The following is a 22,457-nucleotide window of genomic DNA, read 5'->3' as shown; positions in this document are numbered from 1 at the left end:
GTGCAAGTCCTCAAAGGTGGGAAGGGTGGTGCCGACAATCTGTTCAGCAGTTTTGATTGATTGTAATCAGGACTTGACTTTGTTTTTGCTCACCAGCCACTGTAGTTGTTTTCTAGAGTTGGGAGTCATTCAACATTTTCACTAGCCCCAATTTTGGAGTTGCATAATTATGTGTAATATGATTACAGCTAGATTAATGAACATGATATAGAATCTCTTTGAATGTATTTGACCATGTGGACAACCAAAGCAAGAGTACATTCACTACGCTGAGTCTGAACACCACAGAGACCTCTGTGAGTTTTCTTTAAATTAAAATATCAAATGTGATAGACATCAATTTTAGCATACACTTCACCAGGGCTATGTCTGTATCAGTTGGTTATTTCACACCAATACACATTCTGTATGTTCTGCTTTTACCAGGTTTCCTGAAACATCCTTTGCAAGTCGTAGTAGTAGTACTTGCTGTGCCTTAGATGCACTTAATTGATAGGTGAAGTGACAAGCGGCTTAGTTTTACTGTCAACCTAATTAATCACTAATTACTTAAAATTTGAGCAATGATGGTGGAGATCAAATGTCATGCAACTGTTTTCAAAATTCTGCTGATGTTACTTAATTTCACCTGAACACAAAGTGGTGGGACTTCTATGGCTGCATATGTTTTGAAGACTATGTCTGGATATCTCCTGAGAAACACAAGTGCATTTATGAACAAATACAGCAGTGTCCATCAGGAGGATGCACAAACCAAGTAAAGGCAAGCTCAACCCTTTGGAGATTGACAATTTGGGCCTGCTTCTCCTCTGCAGGAATCCTTTGGTCGTCTTCCTTTCGCTTGTCCCGTTAGGTGTCCCCCAGGCTGTCATCCTTTTTCATGCAAGCTTATCTCCTGCATCCATTTCTCTAACACCAATTCCCCTCATGTCTTCCCTTCCTACATCCATCAAGCTTCTCTCTGGTATTCCTCTAGTTTTCACAGGTTCATGCTCTTTAGACTTCTACCAATATACTCACTCATTTCTATTTTTATCCAATGTGGTCACTCCCTGCACTTTTTTTTTTGCGTCTTAGTCTACGGAGATTCCAGTCTAGCCTCACTTGTCAGCCGATGCATCCCCACCACAAACAGGAAAGGGCTCAGGACTGATGCAGTCCCACCTATACCTTAAATTCCTCTGTCACACCTACAGCACACCTCGCCACGGTTCTGCTGCCCTCTTACATGCCCTTTATTATTCAAACTACCACTCCAGACATCTGGATGTAGTACCACAGTTCCTCCCTGTTTACTCTCTCATACGCTTTATCTAAATCTACAAAGACTTAATGTAGCGCTTCTACCTTCTGTATACATCGTTTTGTTGTTGAACAAGCTTGTCAAGAACTACAGTCCCCTCTATTAGATACTTCCATACCTCCACAGGAATGTCATCAGGACCATCTGACTTTCCAATTTTCATCCTCTTTATTGCCATTGTGACCACATTTGCCTCTTCTAGTCTTCCTTCTATCTCATTTTCCTCATTCATCAACTCCTCATTATTCTTTCCATATATCCAGCACACTACCGGGGACGGTGAATTCCTTTTCATCTCTATCCTTCATCATCTTAACCTGCTTCACATCTTTCCAATCTGTATCCCTCTATCTGGCCAACCTGTAGAGATCCTTTTCTCCTTTGTCCAGTCCAACCTGGCATATATGTCATCATATGCCTCTTGTCTGGCCTTTGCCACCTCTATCTTTTGCCCCGTTTCATCACAATGTATTCCTCTCCCCTCTCAATGTAGTCCTTTCCCCTCTCCTCAGTCCCTAATAATCGTTGTATTATTTCCTATAGTGTAGATTTCCACTGCCATGTTTTCACCTCTCCTTTCCTGCCATAGGATATAATAAGTACTCTCCTGCCTGTCTCTCTGATTACCTTGGCTGTAGTGGTGCAGTCTTCTGGAAGCTCCTCCTTTCCACCAAGAAACGGTCTCATCTCTTCCTGAAAAGCTACACAACAGTCTGTCTCAGCTTCCACCACATGGGTTGCTGTTCCGCCTTTGTCCTCTTAATCTTCCTCCCCACCATCAGGCATTTTACACACCACCATCCTATGATGCCTAACCACAGTACATTATAGTCTGGAATGTCCTTCAGATTACATCATCTACATAAGAAGTACTATAATCCATTTGTGTGCTTCTACCTTCTCTGTTGTTACTGCCTCTTCTGGAAAAAATGTTGATTCCAGCCTTTTTCATCCTTTTTATGAAGTCAATTAAATTTAATTTTTTGGCTGCCATACTCACCCATCACTTCTTCATCACCCCTATTTACTTAGGACACATTGCCTTTACAATCTGGACAAATCGCAACTTTGTCTGGGATGCTCAGAACTGCGTCGTCAAGCTCCTTCCAGAATTTCTATTTCCCCACTAGGTCAAATCCTACCTATGTTGCATAGTCACTGGTCCCATTATCAGTAACTGTGATTTGACGGGCGCGTATGTGCCCACGTGCCATTATACTCTCAAATCTGCACAGTCGATCATGAAAAATCACATGCGTAAAATTTGTTACGAATAGAAATACATAGATATTGAAAGATGTGGCTTGCTTTGTGTAGTCTTGTAGTCTGCGCAATGGACCTTTCCGACTGGCGATCTTCAGCTCCGCCCCCCCCTTAGTTACAGTTGCCATTCCCCACAATCTTCCAAAATGGTCACTGAACATAACAGGTTTGAACTGGATTCTCTATCGCGTATTCCAGATAATATTGGGGTATGTTTTTTTGCCAAGTACATCAGACTTGTCCAAGAGAGTTCTACAGAGAGGTCTGAACTATTTCATGCAAGGATATGTACACGGAATTAAGATTTTGGACGAAGCAGGACGCAATGTCAGAGTTACAGGGAAACGTTGGCGATCGATGGGGGAAAAAAAAAAAAAAAAGTTTGACGCCTCAGAAACTTCATATTGAAATCCAACATGATAAAATTGTGGAATCCAACAGGATAAAATTGTGGAATCGTACTGCGCATGTAATTTAGGGTAAGTACTTTTTACTTGAAAAGATCACGAGTAATATCATAGTCTTTATAAGTGAGTGTGTATTCGTTTGACTTGGCTCGTAATGTGACCCAGTGCTCTGTTTTAAGAGTCCGATGTGATACAAATAGGCAGATAGACATTTCTCTTGCATGACGTTGCGCATTTACGTATCACTAACCCCGACTCTTCGGCTTAAAACATTACATACTTCATTCAGGAGGTCAATTATACACTAATAAAGTGAAAGTTGTTCTCCTGCAATGTATAAAGCATTGATAATAATGAAATCAAAGTCAGAGAAGATACTTCTCCCTCACTTACCTTCGAACATACAGCCTTGTGATTGGTGATATTGTCCACATTTAGTTCTACGTGCGGTCTTCCTCAAGCCTTAATCGATCGTAGACACTTCCTCAACTGTGTTTTAGCCTTTGGAAAATGAGTCAACCGGGCCCCTTGTAACATAGCAGGATATCTTTCATCAGGATTGCATGTTCCCCAAGCGCATCTGAGGACCATTTTGTTCGTAACATTAACTTTTCCAAGCGCACACGACCGATAACCAGCATTGCTTGTGGGACATGACGACAAGAGGGGCGGGTCAAGCCAAGGGTTACAACAATGCGGGTATCTGATAGGCTATTATTGTACGAGTGATTGACAGGTCGGAAAAGTCGATTGCACACTTGTCGCACACTCTGTGCACATGAAAACCGATCCAGCGCAGTGAACCACAGCCTGACGTCTTTTTTTATTTTTTTTTAAACACGGAAGCACACGGTCTTTAACAACGAGCTTCTACTCAGCTTCTTCTACTAGTTTAGAGTAGCTTACCTGACACCACCCCCCTCCGCTCTTAAAGGGCTACATTCATAAGTACAAACAGAACACACACCTGCAACTTTATATCTGTGGGCAGGACTGGTGGAACACACCCGTAACTTTATATCTGCAGGCATGACTGACCACTCCCACACAGTGACTGTATTATACATAACACCCTCAATTTCAAGTTTCATCTCATCACACAATGTGATACTCTTGTCACCTTGAAGACATTCTGAGCTTACTCTTTTAAAATACCCCCAATTCCATTTCTCTTACTACAGTAAATCATGGTAAAACCATCTAGCCTTCCTGCCTTTCCACCTCCTCCCTTGGAATCCTCCGTTGGATGCACAATATATTACCTTTTCTCCTAATCATCATGTCAACCAACTCCTGAGATTTTCGTGTCATCGTCCCAACATTCAAAGTCCCTACACTCTCAAATCTAGGTTATGTGCTTTCCTCTTCTCTTTTTGGCAATGAACAGCTTTCCACGTCTAGAATAATCATTTGGTGAGCCTGGGGGAAAAAAAAGTCATTGGTGGTAAGGTTGTGATAAAGGTTTATCAGCACTTTCATCATTAATTACAGAAGTGCAAATAAAAGGTAAAATGTGTTCCAAATGAAAAGAAAATGTAGATTAGATCTTTTCAAATGATCAATTAAATTACTGAAAAAGCCCAATGTTACAAAGTAATATACGTATGTAACTATTTGCCACCAAATGGTTGAAATTCATAAACTTACAAATTATTTTCCTTGTACTCCACTTGGTTTTGTACACCCCACACAATTTTCCTTCATAGAGAAATGTGTCTGTGTTCTTGCGAGTTAATCTGAACAGACGCCATCTTTTATTTAGATGGAAGAAGACAACCATACGGACAGAATGCAGAGACTTGCCATGGTTTGTCAAAAGCTGAACAAGATTAGAAAACATCTAAATACAGGTACTAGGATTATTTTCAAATCACTTAGAGAAAATTTAGGCTTATGTTTAATCAGATGTATTGATTTTTCTTGCAGATCATGACACTGACAATATTAACCAGATCATCAGCTCGTCGTCGTCTGAAGCTTGTCTGTCATACATGATAGATCTGGAGCATAAAAGGGACCCTCACTCAAATCCCAACCATCTCACCCAGCTCATCAGTTTTTATACCAGAGTGTTCTCAAATATGCCACTCGGATTACACTGTCAAAATGAGAGCTATGCCAGGATGTTGGTCAGATTTGCAGAGTTGAAAGCGTGAGTGACCTTGATATACAGTAACTCGTGTTACTACTTATAATACTTTTTACTTTTAAGATAAATGTTTTGGAATACTTTAATACTTTTCCCATCTTGTCAGTACCACTGCTAGTACCACCATTCCCACTACTTGATGTAGTTTATTCTACTATTTATAAAAATGATAAAACCAATGTTAACCCATTTCTTTTCTGTATGTATTTGGGTGATGTTATTATGTCCAGTGATGAAAGTCCTCCGGATTTTCCCGGAATTCCAGATTGTCATATTTTCATGAAAAATTGCCTAAAATTATTCCGGATATTAGTTGGCAACATTGAACAAACATGCGTTTGAGTTCCTTGTTTTGTTTTCATGAGCGTCGGCATGTTGAGGCACGAACACTAGTAACAGTAACGCCCCTTCCCTCGCATTCTCTCAAGACGTTGCTTATTTTGTGTGGTCTTGACATTAATTTACTTGTTTATTTCATAAACGTTGACTACACAAGTCTGCTCCAAAACAACCGGCATTCACCCAGAAACTGGAAATGCAAGTTAACCCTACTAAGCATGTACGGAGCAAGTACGAAAACGCATGTTCAGAATGCTTCACATAATGCGAGTGCATTTACCTCGACAGTCATCAACATCATGAGGCATGTCAAAGGAAATTCAATTGCACCAGGGGTGCTCAATGCGTCCATCGCGAGGAAGTGTGATGGGGTAAAAAATAAACAAAAAACAGACTATCATCCACCTCGTCGCTTTAATCAGGTATGGCCAACACCTCGAGCGCATGCACATAAACGCGCGTTCTAGCAAGCTGGCCTCCTATTTACGGCAGTCACTTGGTGCGTGTCCCCCACCCCGGCCCCACCCCACAATATGTCACAATTGCCGACAGGAATGTTTGTTCCAATGTATTGCTAGCTTGTTGCCACGAACGCCAATTATGTTGAACTAAACTTTCAGTATTTTCAAAACATTGTGAGTACAGACCGTTCGTGTTTATTCCTTGACAGGCCAGTGCATTTAACTTTTGTTCAGATAGTTTGTCAGATGAAGAATTTTTATTGATGAAAAATTTTAAATACCGTTTTATATCATGTTATACTAATATCAGTTGAAATTGGAAATGATCATTTCTGAGTTTTATATTTTAATTTTCTATTTTAGTTATGTATTTATTTTGTTTTTAATTTACAGTTATGTTATATTAATCCAGTAAGTTATTTTAAGGCCATCCGTAATCACACACGCAACTTTATCTGGGAGCATGACTGACCACAACCGTACATTTTTCAAATGTGAGTGACTGTGTGTGTATGTATGTGTGTGTGTGTGTGTGTATGTATATATATAATATATATATATATATATATATATATATATATATATATAAAATATGCCCCTGAACCCCCCTAGTGGTCGCATGTGTATTTTCAGGAATTTTCACAAAAGTCCACTTTCACCTTTAATTATGTGCATATCAGTTCTGCATTGGTATTTTCATCTGTTTTTATTTTTTTTTGTGGTAGAATTGAAGATGTCCATGAAGCTGAGGCCAATTTTGATGTGGCACGATCTCATTGCCATAACTTTGCATTTGTCCACATTGCGCATGCAGAGTTTGCACATTCTCAAGGTACGAACATTTTCATAATCTAAATTAATACGATATCTTATGTGCTTATTATTCTTCTTATTATTAATTGTCAGGCAAAACAAAGAAATGCATGTATATACTGGATAATGCAATTAAACTGGGTGCTGAACCAAAGGAACTGCTCGAGACTGCCTTGCAGAGGTTGCAAGCAGAGGAAAATCGTGTTTTTCCTTCAGACGACAAGGAAAATGACCCATGTAAGAATATGATCTTTTATCTTAATTAGTTTACTGAGCTAGCCATCAAAAGTAATTTTACAGCTATTTGAACCAAGAATACCGTGTTTAAGGGAGTTCGTAGAAGTCCGTCCATTTTCTCTGTACTATACATCTAAAAATGGAAATGTATCATGAAATTGTTTGTATATTGTAATGCATAATCACTAGGGTTGCAACAATACGTGTATCTGTCAAACCATTCAATAGAGGTTTCTGATCTTATGAATTACAGGATATCGAGCAATATACATTTATATAGACTTGTGATTGTGAGGATCCACTAAACTGATCCTTCCACATTCTTTTAGGCCAAGCTGTTTAGACAGAAGCTACATGCGAAGGGAGCCTTTGCACCATGACAAATTCCTCGAGTGTACCTGAAATCAAATCTCCATCCTTCAGATGTGGTGTTTGGAACTAACCTGGTTTTTGTATGAAGTATGACCATGAAGGCAAGCATAGTCACAGACAAAAGTACAATAGTATGTCACAAGTATCACAGAATGCAACTACATTGATGGAAATGGCCCCGTCACACCATGACGTTCTGGTCAACGTCCTCTGAACATTTCAATCGTTCTATTTTTTTCAGCATTCTCAAATGAGGATGACACATCTGGCGTTTGATTAACGTGTGTCTAATGCATGACTAACGCGTGTCTAACGCACGAGAAGCGTGTACCAGCGACCAAATAAGATACCCCTAAAAACCATTAGCGTGTACTAACGTGTCACTGGCGCGCGACGAATTTGTCAATGTTAGACGAGCGTGTTGAGCGTGTGACTAAACGGGTGAATAACGACAGAATAGCGTTTTGCTGGCATGTAATTTTTACAGTGGAAAGGGAACGAAAACGTTGGAAATTTCATACTCCAGTTGTTCTCGGGAGTTTGAACAGTCAGCATCATGCCGCCTAGACAAAAAAAAGGTGGGGCGGGGACTTCAGCAACTAGTGCTGCAAGTAAGAATGCAAAGCATCGGTTTATATACCCATATGCATGGATGTTCGGGAAACGCAAGAATGACGCTCAATGGACGCCAAAGGACGTTTGTTTGACTTTAGTTACACGCTGTGTGTGCTAGGGGATTGTTCAGTGGTCGTTGATAGGTCACCACTGAGTCGTTCACTGCAAAGCAAACGATTAAGTTACAACCAAGTAAAGCTCGAGTTACGACTGACTAACGATAGCTAAGTGCGTGCAACTCTCGGCGAACCTTAGTAAAACGCTCCGCGAACATTCTTGAACGTTCTGCACCGTTTAAAATTAAATGTTGATGAACACTGGTCTCGGTGAGAAATTGTGTGCATGTTCATAGTTTTTTTCTGGACCGGCGTTCTCCGCCGATTCCCGGCGATCATTGACGTTCACTAGCGTTCTTCTGGCGATATCCCGTCGACCATGGGCGACTACCAATGTTTCCTCAAACTCTATAGAACGCTGACCAGAACATCATGGTGTGACGGGGCCAAAACACAGGATGCATGACAACACATACTTAAGTCAACATCACCCTGATTAAAAAAACAAGTTGAATAAGACAAAAACAAAAAGCACTCTACGCTAGAATTCAGCATTCAAACTCCACATCTGAAAATGTGCCAAGTGTAGCTGTCTCAGAAACCTTTTTTTCATTTGTTTTTGCTTTAAATATTCTCACAAAATAGTATATCCAGTGATAAAAGTCCTCCGGATTTTCCCGGAATTCCAGATTGTCAAATTTTCATGAAAATTCCTCCGGAAAATTGAGAAAAATTTGCCTAAAATTAATCCGGATATTAGTTGACAACACTGAATGAACATGTGTTTGAGTTTTTGTTTTGCTTTCACGAGCGTAGCCATGTTGAGGCACTAATACTAGTATGAGCAACGCCCCTCCCCTCGCATTCTCATGACCTCGCTTTATCTCAGAGATTTTTAAATTTTGGCGAGAATGAAAGCCACAAAGGGTGCACGTGTGCACACAAAAGGCAGATTAATCATTGAATGGCGACTATTTGAATAGCGTTTTGTACAAACTAATTCATGTGTGATCAGCCAGGTACAGCCCCTGCGCAATGTTCAAACAGGTAGACATACGTGCAAAAGACGCAAGTGTTAGGAACACGTTCAAGTGTTCATGACTTGAGGAAAAGGAGTTGAACAGAGTTTTTTTTTTTTTTTTTTTTTTTTTTTTTTTTTTTTTTTTTGTCCGACTACATTAGAAAGGTCAACAAACCTGGTAAGTTGGTTTATCTATATATATCTCAAAATATTGATATATATAGGCAACTCATTATACTGTTAGTATTACTCGATCTATATCTAAGATAGTGAGCAATCTGGTCGGGTGTATCAGTGCAACGCGACGTAACAAGTTTGAGACTTCAACATTATAATAATTACTACAGATCAACTTCTTTAACATGTTTTGCTGTACGGTGTAGAAATTGTAGATATATTTTCGTCTATCGGGAAGGGCATCCGGCGTAAAAATTGTGCCAAACATATATATGCGTTCATCTGAGTTGACACGCTGTGGCGACCCCGAAAGGGACAAGCCGAAAGAAACAAACACAATTCTATATCCATACTATAATATGTATAATGTGGGGGAAAGGACAATTTTAGATGCCTTTTTACTGAATAGTTCACTTAATTCATTTGTCTTGAGATAAGATTGAATAATTTAAGCATATTCAATGACAAATGTGATTTTTACTATCCAGTGATAAGGGGATGGGGGACAAAAAAATCTCGGCTTAACCCTTGGGGAACATTTGCCCATTTTTTAAAATTTTTTTTGGGTCAGGACCTAGAAATTTTACTTTGAATTTTTGTCCGAAATTTGTTCACAGATATCGCCAGAATGCACTACAGCCGTTCATTTTTTCAAAAATCTACAATATAATGCTCGCAGTTGTATTTTCAAGATTTTTCAGAAAGTACACTTTCATCTCAGTATATCACAGACCTGTTGTTCTAAATAGAGCTATGTGATATGGACACATTTAAAGCCTGATAAATGGGAGTATTTTTGCTTAGAATTACCTGAGATTGATGCCACTTTTCAGTAACCTGTTCTGTTTATTTACACAACTCAGTCAGAACACAAAATAACATATTAATAAGTGAGACACGTCAGTAACACAGCAGCAACACCCTAGCACAGCGCTAATGCTAGCGCAGCGCTAACAGGGCTGGTTTAAAACAAACATACCGGTAAAAGCCACTTCCTCGGCACATATATTCCACCAAATTAGATGCATCACCGCATAAGCCGCAGGGTTGAAAGCGTGTGGGGGGGAAAAAAGTTTGTGACTCTGATTTCCCGACCGACCCTAACATTTTCACACCATGTAATAATTTGCCTGTTCTCCCCATGCCTGCGTGGGTTTTCTCTGGCCACTCTGATTTCATCCCACACCCCAAATCATGCATTAATTGGAATCTCTAAATTGCCTATAGGTATGATTGTGAGTGCAAATGTTTGGTTGTTTCTGTGATTGTCTAGCACAGTGGTCCCCAACATTGATTGACAATGATTGACAATTTTTACTGCGAACCGTGGTGGGGGGTGGGGCGTTACGTAGATTGTGTATTGAATATCGTTTGTATTGAAAATCAAATATAATAAACATGATTAGGAAAAATAAAATAATAATGAAACAAAATAAAAAAACATGGAAAAATAAAGAACAAGAACCAGCAATTCCACATTTTTCTTTATCTAAACATACCTACACAACAGTTCAATTTATTTTATTTATTAAACACTCCATAAATATATATTATTTTAAAAAAGCTACACATAGCATAAATTTGCCAGTTTGAACCATCTCTCCTTTTTGGCTCACCTCACTGTTGGCGACCACAGCCCTAATGCTCTCTGACTGGTTGCTATAGTAACATTTAAACACTCCTTCAAAATAAGATAGAGGTATGCCACAAAAATGAATCAAGTGTATGAAAATTTGAACTCGTCATAACAGTAACACCTGAGCTTGTTTTTCTGCAACAAGATGGTCCCATCTGTGTGTAATGGGAGACAATGACACCCGAAGTGTGTTGCTTATGTCCAATTTATTCCGTTGTTTTGTTTTGATTGCTGTCACTCCCGCTTCACACAGATAGGATTTCGGAAATGCCAACAGGGTTTTCAGTGCTTTGGTGGCGATCTTCTGGGTATCCTGTGATGACTTTAATCCAGATCATTGGCAGAGTTGTTGTCTCCAAAATACTTTAAAAGGCATTGTCGTTTGCGATCTCCAGCAGTTGATCTTGTTGCACAGATATGCTGGATTCACCTGGTTTGTTGATAAATGGGTCGCAGATCCATCGCTTGGAAATTCATGGGTCCTTTTTGGTTGGGAATGAGCGCTCAAACTCTTTTAGTAGCAAAGACAGGTGATCGTGCACCAGCTGGGAGAATGAAGGACTGCAGTCTCACACAAAATCTGCGCTATAGAAACATGTCAAATATGCCGTCCCCACAAATCCAGTTTGGCTTTAAATTCAACTACTTGCCTTGAAGACTGTTGTTATTTTTCCCCGAAGTGTCGAATTGGATTCATTCAGCGGGCTGAATATGTCGCACAAACAAGCCAGTTTTGCAACCCATCCATCGTCACTGAAATGTGTTGCCAGTGGCGACTTCTTTTCTGAAAGAATTCTTTGCAGCGGCTCTCGTAATTCAAACACACTTGCGAGTGATTTCCCTCTAGATAAGTCCTTATTTCAATACATCTCCTCACATAGCTCCTCTAAAAGGTGCAAGTAAGGGCGTGTACTTTGATGTTGTCAATAACTTTATTTTCTTGGAAGTTGTAGGCTCTTCACTGAGCCCTTTCCCCTTCAAAAAGAAACTTTCCAAAGATGTTTTATTTTGACTCACTTTGCTAGTTTGTGCGGGTAAATTTGGTGCTGAAGTGACCGAGATGTAACCAAGTGAATTCAGTCAATTTTCTAAATAAAAGATTGTTCAGACTTGGATAATGAATACAACAGAACTAATGAATTATTTCTTCAGCGGCCGGGTACTAATTGATCCATGGACCGGTACCGGTCTGCGGCCTGGTGGGTGGGGACCACTGGTCTAGCAAACAGTTCAGTGTGTATCCCCCCTCCTGGCCGACGATAGCACGGGTAGGCTGTAGCACTCCTGTGACCCTCAGCAGCTCAGAATATGGATGGATAATTTGGGTGATCCTGACGGACCTGAAAATGGAGAGCTTTATTCTGATATATAACTTCTGGCTTCAACTGTGTCACCAGGTTTGCACACACTGCAGGAGGGATTTTGGCCCACTCCTCCACACAGATAGGCTCTAGATACGACAGGTTTCTGGGCTGTCGCTGAGAAACACGGAGTTTCCCCCCAAAGATTTTCTATTGGGTTTAGGTCTGAAGACTGGCTAGGCCACGGCAGAAGCTTGATATAGTTCTTACGGAGTCACTCCTTGGCTTTCCTGGCTGTGTGTTTCGGGTTATTGTCATGTTGAAAGACCCAGCCACGACCCATCTTCAATGCTCTGACTGAGGGAAAGAGGTTGTTCCCCAAAATCTCACAATACATGGCCGCGGTCATCCTCTCTTTAATACAGTCCAGTCGTCCTGTCCCATATGCAGAAAAACACCCCCATAGCATGATGCTACCACCTTCACAGCAGGGATGGTGTTTTTGGGATGGAACTCACTATTCGTCTTCCTCCAAACACGGTGAGTGGAATTATGACCCAAAAGTTCCATTTTGGTCTCATCTGACTACAAAACTTTCTCCCATGACTCCTCTGTATCATCCAAATGGTCATTGGCCAACTTAAGATGGGCCTTGACATGTGCTAGTTTAACCAGGGGAACCTTCCGTGCCATGAACGATTTCAAACCATGATGTCTTAGTGTTTTACCAACAGTCACGTTAGAAACGGTGGTCCCAGCTCTTTTCAGGTCATTGACCAAGTCCTGTTATGTAGTCCTGGGCTGATTCCTCACCTTTCTAAGGACCATTGAGACCCCACAAGGTGATATCTTGCATGGGGCTCCACTCCAATTCAGATTGACCGTCATGATTTCTAAGTGGAAGAACTTGCAATATTGCAGGGAGTTCAAATACTTATTATCTTCACTGTATATTACACTGAATTTTTTGTATTGTTGCACCCCTAATGATCACACATTTGCATTTTTTTTTAAAGAAACATAAATACCCAAGTATGGCAGTCTTGTGCTTAGTTTCCTGCATTTGTAGAAATCGTTCATGTATACTGCATTCACATTGGCAGCATGCATTTGTATTTGTCCAAATCATGTAGGTCAGTGTGAGAGGCTGCTGTATTACTTTGTGTAGAAGTATGGTCTTTGTCTTTATTGTTTTAAAACCTTTCAACCTTGAATTATATATGACATGAATGTTCTTCATTGTCATTGTATTTTTCACAGTATTTTTAAACAGTACTGCACATGATGATTTCATAATAAGCTCAGAGATCCAGACTGATAAGAGGAAATCAGATGGGAGTGGTTCATTGCATCTGTCAAGCATTTTCAATTTAGGGTAAGGCAAACAACTGCTTCCAACTTTAAAACTGCTTTTTTTCATTTTGTAAAACATGTTACCCCCCCTCTCCTTGTCCTCCTAGAAGCGAACTTCTCAGTTCAGATGACCAGCAGCTGAACTGGAGATCTGCATCTCGATGCAAGACTTTGGTGAGCCCCCCCGTTCATCTTGATTATTTAACTTATTTTGTGGTTGTAATCTGTTTTTTTTCCCCTTCTTTTTCCTTGTTTAAAAAAAATGCATTCCAGCCAGGCAGAGTTCCCAATGCTCTTTTGTCCGTCCCAGAAAAGGATGGTTTTCCATGTAACTTTGATGGGAGCCCATCAAACAGCAGTGATGGATCAGTCATACAGACTTTGTTCAGGTAATTTCTCTCAAGGAAAACTACTTTTAATGCAACCTAAAATGCACATAAATGGAAAATAAGAAATGGCATCATGACCAAAATGTTGAGGTTCAATGAAGGCTCCCTTCCGGTTAACCACTGCTGTTCAATAGAGCTGCCAGATGGCAGACATACTGTGGCCCAAGTGACACAAAACTCATTGCACGTCAGGAAAGACGCATTTTGTTCCTAGTGGTGGGCTAAGTTTGATGTCCAGTTGCATGTTTCACTTGTAGTATTGGGTCAGGTTTAAATGAATGAGGAAATGTCAATTCTGCTGAATGGCCACGACATTGAATGAGTGCTTGGTATTAATATGATGGGTGAGAGCCTCATCCTCGAAAGTATATGCCTCTGCACCGCTGTTGTCACTGGGCTAGTGTTTAGCTCTGCGTTCGAAAATTAGGTCAATTTTCTTCTTCTTCTTCTTCTTTTCCTTTCGGCTTGTCCCGTTAGGGGTCGCCACAGCGTGTCATCTTTTGCCATCTTAGCCTATCTCCTGCATCTTCCTCTCTAACCCCAACTGCCCTCATGTCTTCCCTCACCACATCCATAAACCTTCTCTTTGGTCTTCCTCTCGCTCTTTTGCCTGGGAGCTCCATCCTCAGCATCCTTCTACCAATATACTCACTCTCTCGCCTCTGAACATGTCCAAACCATCGAAGTCTGCTCTCTCGAATCTTGTCTCCAAAACATCCAGCTTTGGCCGTCCCTCGAATGAGCTCATTTCTAATCCTATCCAACCTGGTCACTCCGAGCGAGAACCTCAACATCTTCATTTCTGCCACCTCCAGTTCTGCTTCCTGTTGTCTCTTCAGTGCCACCGTCTCTAATCCGTACATCATGGCCGGCCTCACCACTGTTTTGTAAACTTTGCCCTTCATCCTAGCAGACACTCTTCTGTCACATAACACACCAGACACCTTTCGCCAGCTGTTCCAACCTGCTTGGACCCGTTTCTTCACTTCCTGACCACACTCTCCATTGCTCTGTATTGTTGACCCCAAGTATTTGAAGTTGTCCACCCTCGCTATCTCTTCTCCCTGTAGCCTCACTCTTCCCCCTCTACTTTTCTCATTCACGCACATATATTCTGTTTTACTTCGGCTAATCTTCATTCCTCTCCTTTCCAGTGCATGTCTCCATCTTTCCAATTGTTCCTCTGCATGCTCCCTGCTTTCACTGCATATGACAATATCATCTGCGAACATCATGGTCCAAGGGGATTCCAGTCTAACCTCATCTGTCAGCCTATCCATTACCACTGCAAATAGGAAGGGGCTCAGAGCTGATCCCTGATGCAGTCCCACCTCCACCTTAAATTCCTCTGTCACACCTAAGGCACACCTCACCATTGTTCTGCTACCATCATACATGTCCTGTACTATTTTAACATACTTCTCTGCCACACCAGACTTACGCATGCAGTACCACAGTTCCTCTCTTGGTACTCTGTCATAGGCTTTCTCTAGATCCACAAAGACACAATGTAGCTCCTTCTGACCTTCTCTGTACTTTTCCACGAGCATCCTCAAGGCAAATAATGCATCTGTGGTACTCTTTCTAGGCATGAAACCATACTGTTGCTCGCAGATACTTACTTCTGTCCTGAGTCTAGCCTCCACTACTCTTTCCCATAACTTCATTGTGTGGCTCATCAACTTTATTCCTCTATAGTTCCCACAGCTCTGAACATCCCCTTTGTTCTTAAAAATGGGAACTAGAACACTTTTCCTCCATTCTTCAGGCATCTTTTCGCCCGCTAGTATTCTGTTGAATAAGTTGGTCAAAAACTCCACAGCCATCTCTCCAAATTGCTTCCATACCTCTACCGGTATGTCATCAGGACCAACTGCCTTTCCATTTTTCATCCTTTGTAGTGCCTTTCTGACTTCCCCCTTAGTAATCATTTCCACTTCCTGGTCCTTCACTCTTGCCTCTTCAACTCTTCCTTCTCTCTCATTTTCTTCATTCATCAACTTCTCAAAGTATTCTTTCCATCTATTTAGTACACTACCGGCACCAGTCAACACATTTCCATCTCTATCCTTAATCACCCTTACCTGCTGCACATCCTTCCCATCTCTATCCCTCTGTCTGGCCAACCTGTAGAGATCCTTTTCTCCTTCTTTCGTGTCCAACCTGGTGTACATGTCTTCATATGCCTCTTGTTTAGCCTTTGCCACCTCTACCTTTGCCCTACGTCGCATCTCGATGTACTCCTTTCGCCTCTCCTCAGTCCTCTCAGTATCCCACTTCTTCTTCGCTAATCTCTTTCCTTGTATGACTCCCTGTATTTTGGGGTTCCACCACCAAGTCTCCTTCTCCCCTTCCTACCAGATGACACACCAAGTACTCTCCTGCCTGTCTCTCTGATCACCTTGGCTGTCGTCGTCCAGTCTTCCGGGAGCTTCGGTTGTCCATCGAGAGCCTGTCTCACCTCTTTCCGGAAGGCCGCACAACATTCTTCCTTTCTCAGCTTCCACCACATGGTTCTCTGCTCTACCTTTGTCTTCTTAATCTTCCTACCCACCACCAGAATCATCCTACATACTACCATCCTATGCTGTCGAGCTACACTCTCCCCTACCACGACTTTACAGTCAGTAACCTCCTTCAGATTACATCGTCTGCACAAAATATAATCTACCTGCGTGGTTCTACCTCCGCTCTTGTAGGTCACTATATGTTCCTCCCTCTTCTGGAAATAAGTGTTCACTACAGCCATCTCCATCCTTTTTGCAAAGTCCACCACCATCTGCCCTTCAAAGTTCCTTTCCTGGATGCCGTACTTACCCATCACTTCTTCATCGCCCCTGTTTCCTTTACCAATATGTCCATTACAATCTGCACCAATCACAACTCTCTCGCTGTCTGGGATGCTCAGAACTACTTCATCTAGTTCCTTCCAGAATTTCTCTTTCAACTCTAGGTCACATCCTACCTGTGGTGCATAGCCGCTAACCACATTATACATAACACCCTCAATTTCAAATTTTAGTCTCATCACTCGATCTGATACTCTTTTCACCTCCAAGACATTCTTAGCCAGCTCTTCCTTTAAAATAACCCCTACTCCATTTCTCTTCCCATCTACTCCGTGGTAGAATAATTTAAACCCTGCTCCCAAACTTCTAGCCTTACTACCTTTCCACCTGCTCTCTTGGATGCACAGAATATCAACCTTTCTCCTAATCATCATGTCAACCAACTCCTGTGCTTTTCCTGTCATAGTCCCAACATTCAAAGTCCCTACACTCAGTTGTAGGCTCTGTGCATTCCTCTTTTTCTTCTGACGCTGGATCCGGTTTCCTCCTCTTCTTTGTCTTCGACCCACAGTAGCTGAATTTCCACCGACGCCCTGCAGGTTAGCAGTGCCGGGGGCGGGCGTTGTTAACCCGGGCCACGACCGATCCGGTATGGGATTCTTTAGATGAACGCTCATATTTGTTTGGCACAGTTTTTACGCCGGATGCCCTTCCTGACGCAACCCTCTGCATTTATCCGGGCTTGGGACCGGCCTATAGATTGCACTGGTTTGTGCCCCCATAGGGCTGCATTTAAAAAATTAGGTCAATTTTGATGATGGAAAAATAATTTTTAGCTACTGGTATAACTCAACAATTATTATTCTTTGCACATGCTTCCAGCTCTAGAAACATCTAGAAACAAAACAGATAAAACAAACAAACATGACAAATTCAGTTAATCTTGAATTAGTCGGGCGTAGGGCTATGGCCGATTCTGTAAGATTTCATCACAAATCTTATTTTAAACTCTAATTCATAATTCTATGTTTATAGCTTTGTGAGAGCTGTTTCGGGATGGCCCTGTTCTGTCAAGCATGTATATGTGTTGGTGTATAAGTTTGGAAGGTGTGACTCATCTCTGTATTGAACTTGGAGATTGTGAGCCAGGTCTCATTCAGCATCACTGACAAAGCTGCTCTTAGAATTGTCAGAACTATTGGTAGTCCAGTCAAGTGAAATCTTTGCAGAAATGTGGAGGCAAAATGTTCATACTGTTTTGACTTTGTATGTGGAGCATACCATATGCCTGATATTTATTTGTATGGTTATTTTTGTCTCTATTTAATGTTTCGTCCTCTAACTTTTTACCTGCATCAGTTCTATAATCAATTACTGTAATTGCCAAATACCAAAATCTGCACAATAAAATTGAGGTGTATAAACTGTGTCATTGTGTTTCAGGCAAACATCTGGTTCAAATATTAGTTCAAACCTTGGGCTTCTCTCGTCAAAGAAAGTTGCTGTTGATGACCGCTTGGCCAGCTTTCCGGTTAGAATTTTATATTGTTTGCAGGAGTATTCAGAGAGGCATTTTTTTAGTGTTTAGTTGAGACGTAATGTTGTTGATGAGATTGAAGGAGAATGTGTTGTCTATTGATTGCAGACACCATCTGTCACTCCAGAAAGTAAACCTTTGAAAGACCAGGCCTCTGTGGTGTCCATGACCACTCTTCTTTATTCACATGATACGAAGAACACTCTGAAATTAGACGGTATACCTCTAAGATAAATACAGCGGTGTTAAAAACAATAGCAGTCCAATGTGACTCACTAGATTTAATCCACGTTTTCAGTATAATTTTTTTTTATTGCTCCATCTCAAACGAGTTACTAGTAGGTGCAGTAAATTATCAAGAGCACAATCATTCATTATATACACACTCTTAAGGCTGTGCAATTGGACAATTTGTTGACAGGAGTGCGTTAAAAAAAAGTTTGGCATTCAATCGGTTTTGTAAAAAACAGGTGTAAATCAGGTGGCCCCTATTTAAGGATGAAGCCAGCACCTGTTGAACATGCATTTCTCTTTGAAAGCCTCAGGAAAATGGGTCGTTCAACACATTTTTCAGAAGAACAGTGTACTTTGATTAAAAGCTCGACTGGTGAGGGGAAACCTTATAAAGAGGTGCAAAAATTATAGACTGTTCAGCTAAAAAGATCTCTATTGACTTCAAATGGAGAGCCAAACCAGAGACACGTGGCAGAAAACAGAAGACAACCATCAAAATGGATGATCAGCTCCGGGATGATCAAAGACGAGAGTTACCTGAAAGTATTGTGACAGTGAGAAGAGGTCTATATGAAGCTTCTCTATTTTCAAGAATCTCCCGCAAAGTCCCTCTGTTGGGGGGGGGGGCAAAAAAGAAAAGCATGTGCACAAGAGGATACAATTTGGCAAATCACACATCAGCTGGGTGCAAGAAAAATTGAGGAACATTCTGTGGACTGATGAGAGTAGAATTTTTTTTTTTTTTTTTTTTGGGGGTCCAGGGGCCGCTGACAGTTTGTGAGACGACCTCCAAACTCTGAATTCAACCCATAGTACACAGTGAAGACACTGAAATATCATAATATGGGCTTGTTTCTCATACTATGGTGTTGTGCCTATTTATCGCATACCAGGGATCATGGATCGAGAACCTGTGGGGTGAGATAAAAATATGCTGTTTCTGAAGCAAAACCAAAAAATGTAAATGAATTGTGGAATGTCGTTCAGGAATCCATCCATCCATCCATCCATTTTCTACCGCTTCTCCGGGTTGTGTCGCGGGGGTAGTAGCTTCAGCAAGGATACCCAGACTTCCCTTTACCCTGCCACTTCTTCCAGCTCTTTTCGAGGGATCCGAGACGTTCCCAGGCCAGCCAAGAGACATAGTCTTTCCAGTGTGTCTCTTTTTGGTGGGACATGGCCGGAACACCTCACCAGGGAGCAATGTTCCCTCTAATTTTTTACGTGTGAGCAAACACACTAAGGCCGTGAGTGCTCCCGTTGACTACTGTGAGCAACATCAGACGTATGCACTGTGGTCAATCAGTGTCATCCATTGAAGTTACATGGCTCTTTAAAATGTTCAGATTACATTCCTATCTGAACATTTTTAAGAACAATTTTGTCTTTTTGAAAACTTTCACTGAAAATGTCAACAAACAAAAACATACAATACAAATACATAAGAAGCCAACTTTTAACTGTAAATTTGAAAAGTCGCTTCCAACTTTGTTGAATTTAATTTTTTTTTTAACCCACATTGACATCCCCGTCTGTTTTTCTTGGTGTAAAACCGAATTATTGCTTGCAGAATATTTTTCGCAATGCATGTTGAAAGCTGAATGATGCTCCCAAACAGTTTTAGCGTTAATGTTATGTTGCCTCGTATATTTAAAACACAGAATTAGCTGTACGGGCAATGTATTGTCTGTGCTTTCATCCTCATTCAGGCTCTGCCAAACTGGAATTTTAACATTACACACCATCTCATCCTGCACTTTCTACTTTTTTTATCTTCAGACCAGACCTTTTTTAATCAAAAAGAAAAGTCTTGTCCAGTTTCCCCACTTTTTCTTCTATTATTCACATACCTCGTTGTTTGAAATTGAGTGTACCCCTTTAAAATGGAAGGGGGCGGTGTCAGGTAAACTCTGAAGTAGAGTCGTTGGCCTGGGGTGGCCACTGATCTTAAAAAATAAATAAATAAAAATGACTGGATAGCTAATTGGCCACCAAAACTGAAGTCGCCGAAAGCAGATATCCGCCATCTTGATACTCCAAAAACAAGCATGCCGACCTGTGTGTTAATCGGTAGTTTCTTGGCTGTGAGAAAATATTCCACAGGTAAGTTAGAAAGATTTACTTTGACACTGTTAAAGTTTGTTTGTAAAGGGTTTTTTATTTTCTGATGAGCTTAATTCACTTGAACAAAGTTTTGTTTATAGTTGTTGTTCACTGTTCACTCTCTGGTTCACCTTTTTAGGCTGACGGTTTTTTTGCAAAAAAGAGATGTAAATATTTTCCCAAACTTCATCAGTGGATAAGCAAGAAAACACATTTTCTGTGAAATTTTTGGTAATTTGTGTTATGTCTTTCCTTTGCACTTAGCCTTGTTTGGCTTACCAAGTTGAATTAAAAATCCTTCATCTTACCAGAACTGAAAAAATGTCAAGCTCACACGACCAGTTTTAATTCTACATGCCAGACAGATCCAACCTGTAAGCCATGTCCTCCACACGTTTTGGAAGTACCAAGATGGCGGCCAACTGGCTTCAACCAATCAACACACCGCTAGATATGCATGTGCTATCCAGTCTTTTTTTTTTTTTTTTTTTTTTTTTTAGATCAGTGGGTGAGGCCGAGCAGCAGCTCTTTGTGAGAAGCAGTGTGCTCCCGTGTTTTAAAAAAAAAAAAAAAAAAAAAAGACATCAGCCTGTAGTTCACTGTGCTGGATCTATTTTCCTCTGCGCTGAGTGTGTGCGACAAATGGGCAAATGCGCAGTTGCGCAGTTTAGAGGGAACATTGCCAGGGAGGCGTCCGGGTGGCATATGAATCAGATCCCCCAGTGACCTCATCTGGCTCCTCTGAATGTGGAGGAGCAGTGGCTCGACACTGGGCCCCTCCCCGATTACCGTGCTTCTCACCCTACCTCTAAGGGAGAGCTCGGACACCCTGCTTCTGAGAAAACTCATTTCGTTGGCTTGTATCCGGGATTTTGTTCTTTTGGTCATGACCCACAGCTTGTGCCCATAGGTGGGTTTAGGAACGTAGATCGACTTTTAAATTGAGAGGTTTGCCTTTCGACTTACCTCCCTCTTCACCACAACTGACCAATACAGTCCGCATCAGTGCAGAGACTGCACCGATCTGAGGCCACAAAACCAGACACCCTCCACGCCTCTGCTGCGCCAGGAGATTCTGTCGATAAAAGTTTGTTCGTGACAAAGGGCAGCCTTGGTGGGGTCCAACTCTCATCGGAAACAAGTCAGACTTACACAGATCGTGCATGTGATGTCACTGTTTTCACGGTGCCATATTGCCGGCCAAACAAAGCTGCTTGGCAATGTGGGAGTCGTTGAACTGGAGCAGATTTTTCACAATGCCAGAGACCTGCTGTGCTGTTGGTGGTCACAGTAGACGAGACAGTTCTTCAAAGATATCATTCTATAGAATACCAGCTGAAAAGACGAGAAAAGATCGATAGATTTCTGCATCTAAATGCCAGTGTAGCAATCCTTTCATTTCAGGTAGCAATTATTCTTCTCTATCTCAAATTATCAAAAAGTATTTCTAATGCCAAGTTGACTCATTTGAGAACAATGTGTATTTAAAAAAAAAAAAGTAAAATAAACACAGACGTTTACGGCGGTAACCGTATGGCAGCAATACGCTACTGTGCAAGTAGGAGACAACTCCCTGTCCTAATTTTTTTTTCCAATCATAGTTAATGAATGCGAGTTTGTGTAAAACTAGGGGTCATTTATTTAAATACAGTATTGGTATTTGTATTGAAAAAATCTGAGTGGGTACATCAATATGAGGGATTTATTCTTGATTGAGAGCAGATCCAGCAATTAAGTATTTGTATGCGTCCAGACTTTTATACGCTTTCAAACTCTTCTGTGTTAATCTTGATGACTTATTCACCAGATACATGTGTATATCCAGTTGTCCAAGACAAGCGGAAGCGAATTAACAGTAAAATTTCTTATCAGCGAAAACATCGACTTCGGCATTAAATATGG

The 22,457-nt window shown here is 41.1% G+C and overlaps 1 protein-coding gene across 5 annotated transcripts in view; it reads left to right on the top strand.

Annotated features, from left to right (window-relative positions):
* Positions 1-22,457, top strand: part of ttk (ttk protein kinase) — a 51,336-nt gene that overhangs the window by 1,255 nt on the left and 27,624 nt on the right. For all 5 annotated transcript variants that reach the window (XM_061820586.1, XM_061820585.1, XM_061820583.1 and 2 more), the window contains exons 2-10: positions 4,736-4,823; positions 4,900-5,125; positions 6,648-6,754; positions 6,829-6,972; positions 13,411-13,525; positions 13,611-13,677; positions 13,777-13,892; positions 18,125-18,212; positions 18,327-18,435. In XM_061820586.1, coding sequence (XP_061676570.1) covers positions 4,736-4,823; positions 4,900-5,125; positions 6,648-6,754; positions 6,829-6,972; positions 13,411-13,525; positions 13,611-13,677; positions 13,777-13,892; positions 18,125-18,212; positions 18,327-18,435 — 1,060 coding nt within the window. The remainder of the gene's footprint in view (positions 1-4,735; positions 4,824-4,899; positions 5,126-6,647; positions 6,755-6,828; positions 6,973-13,410; positions 13,526-13,610; positions 13,678-13,776; positions 13,893-18,124; positions 18,213-18,326; positions 18,436-22,457) is intronic.

Source organism: Syngnathoides biaculeatus, chromosome 5 (assembly GCF_019802595.1).
Source record: "Syngnathoides biaculeatus isolate LvHL_M chromosome 5, ASM1980259v1, whole genome shotgun sequence".
In the NCBI taxonomy this organism is placed as follows: Eukaryota; Metazoa; Chordata; class Actinopteri; order Syngnathiformes; family Syngnathidae; genus Syngnathoides; species Syngnathoides biaculeatus.
Note: the sequence above shows the minus strand (reverse complement) of the source record. Positions and strands in the feature narration are given on the sequence as shown.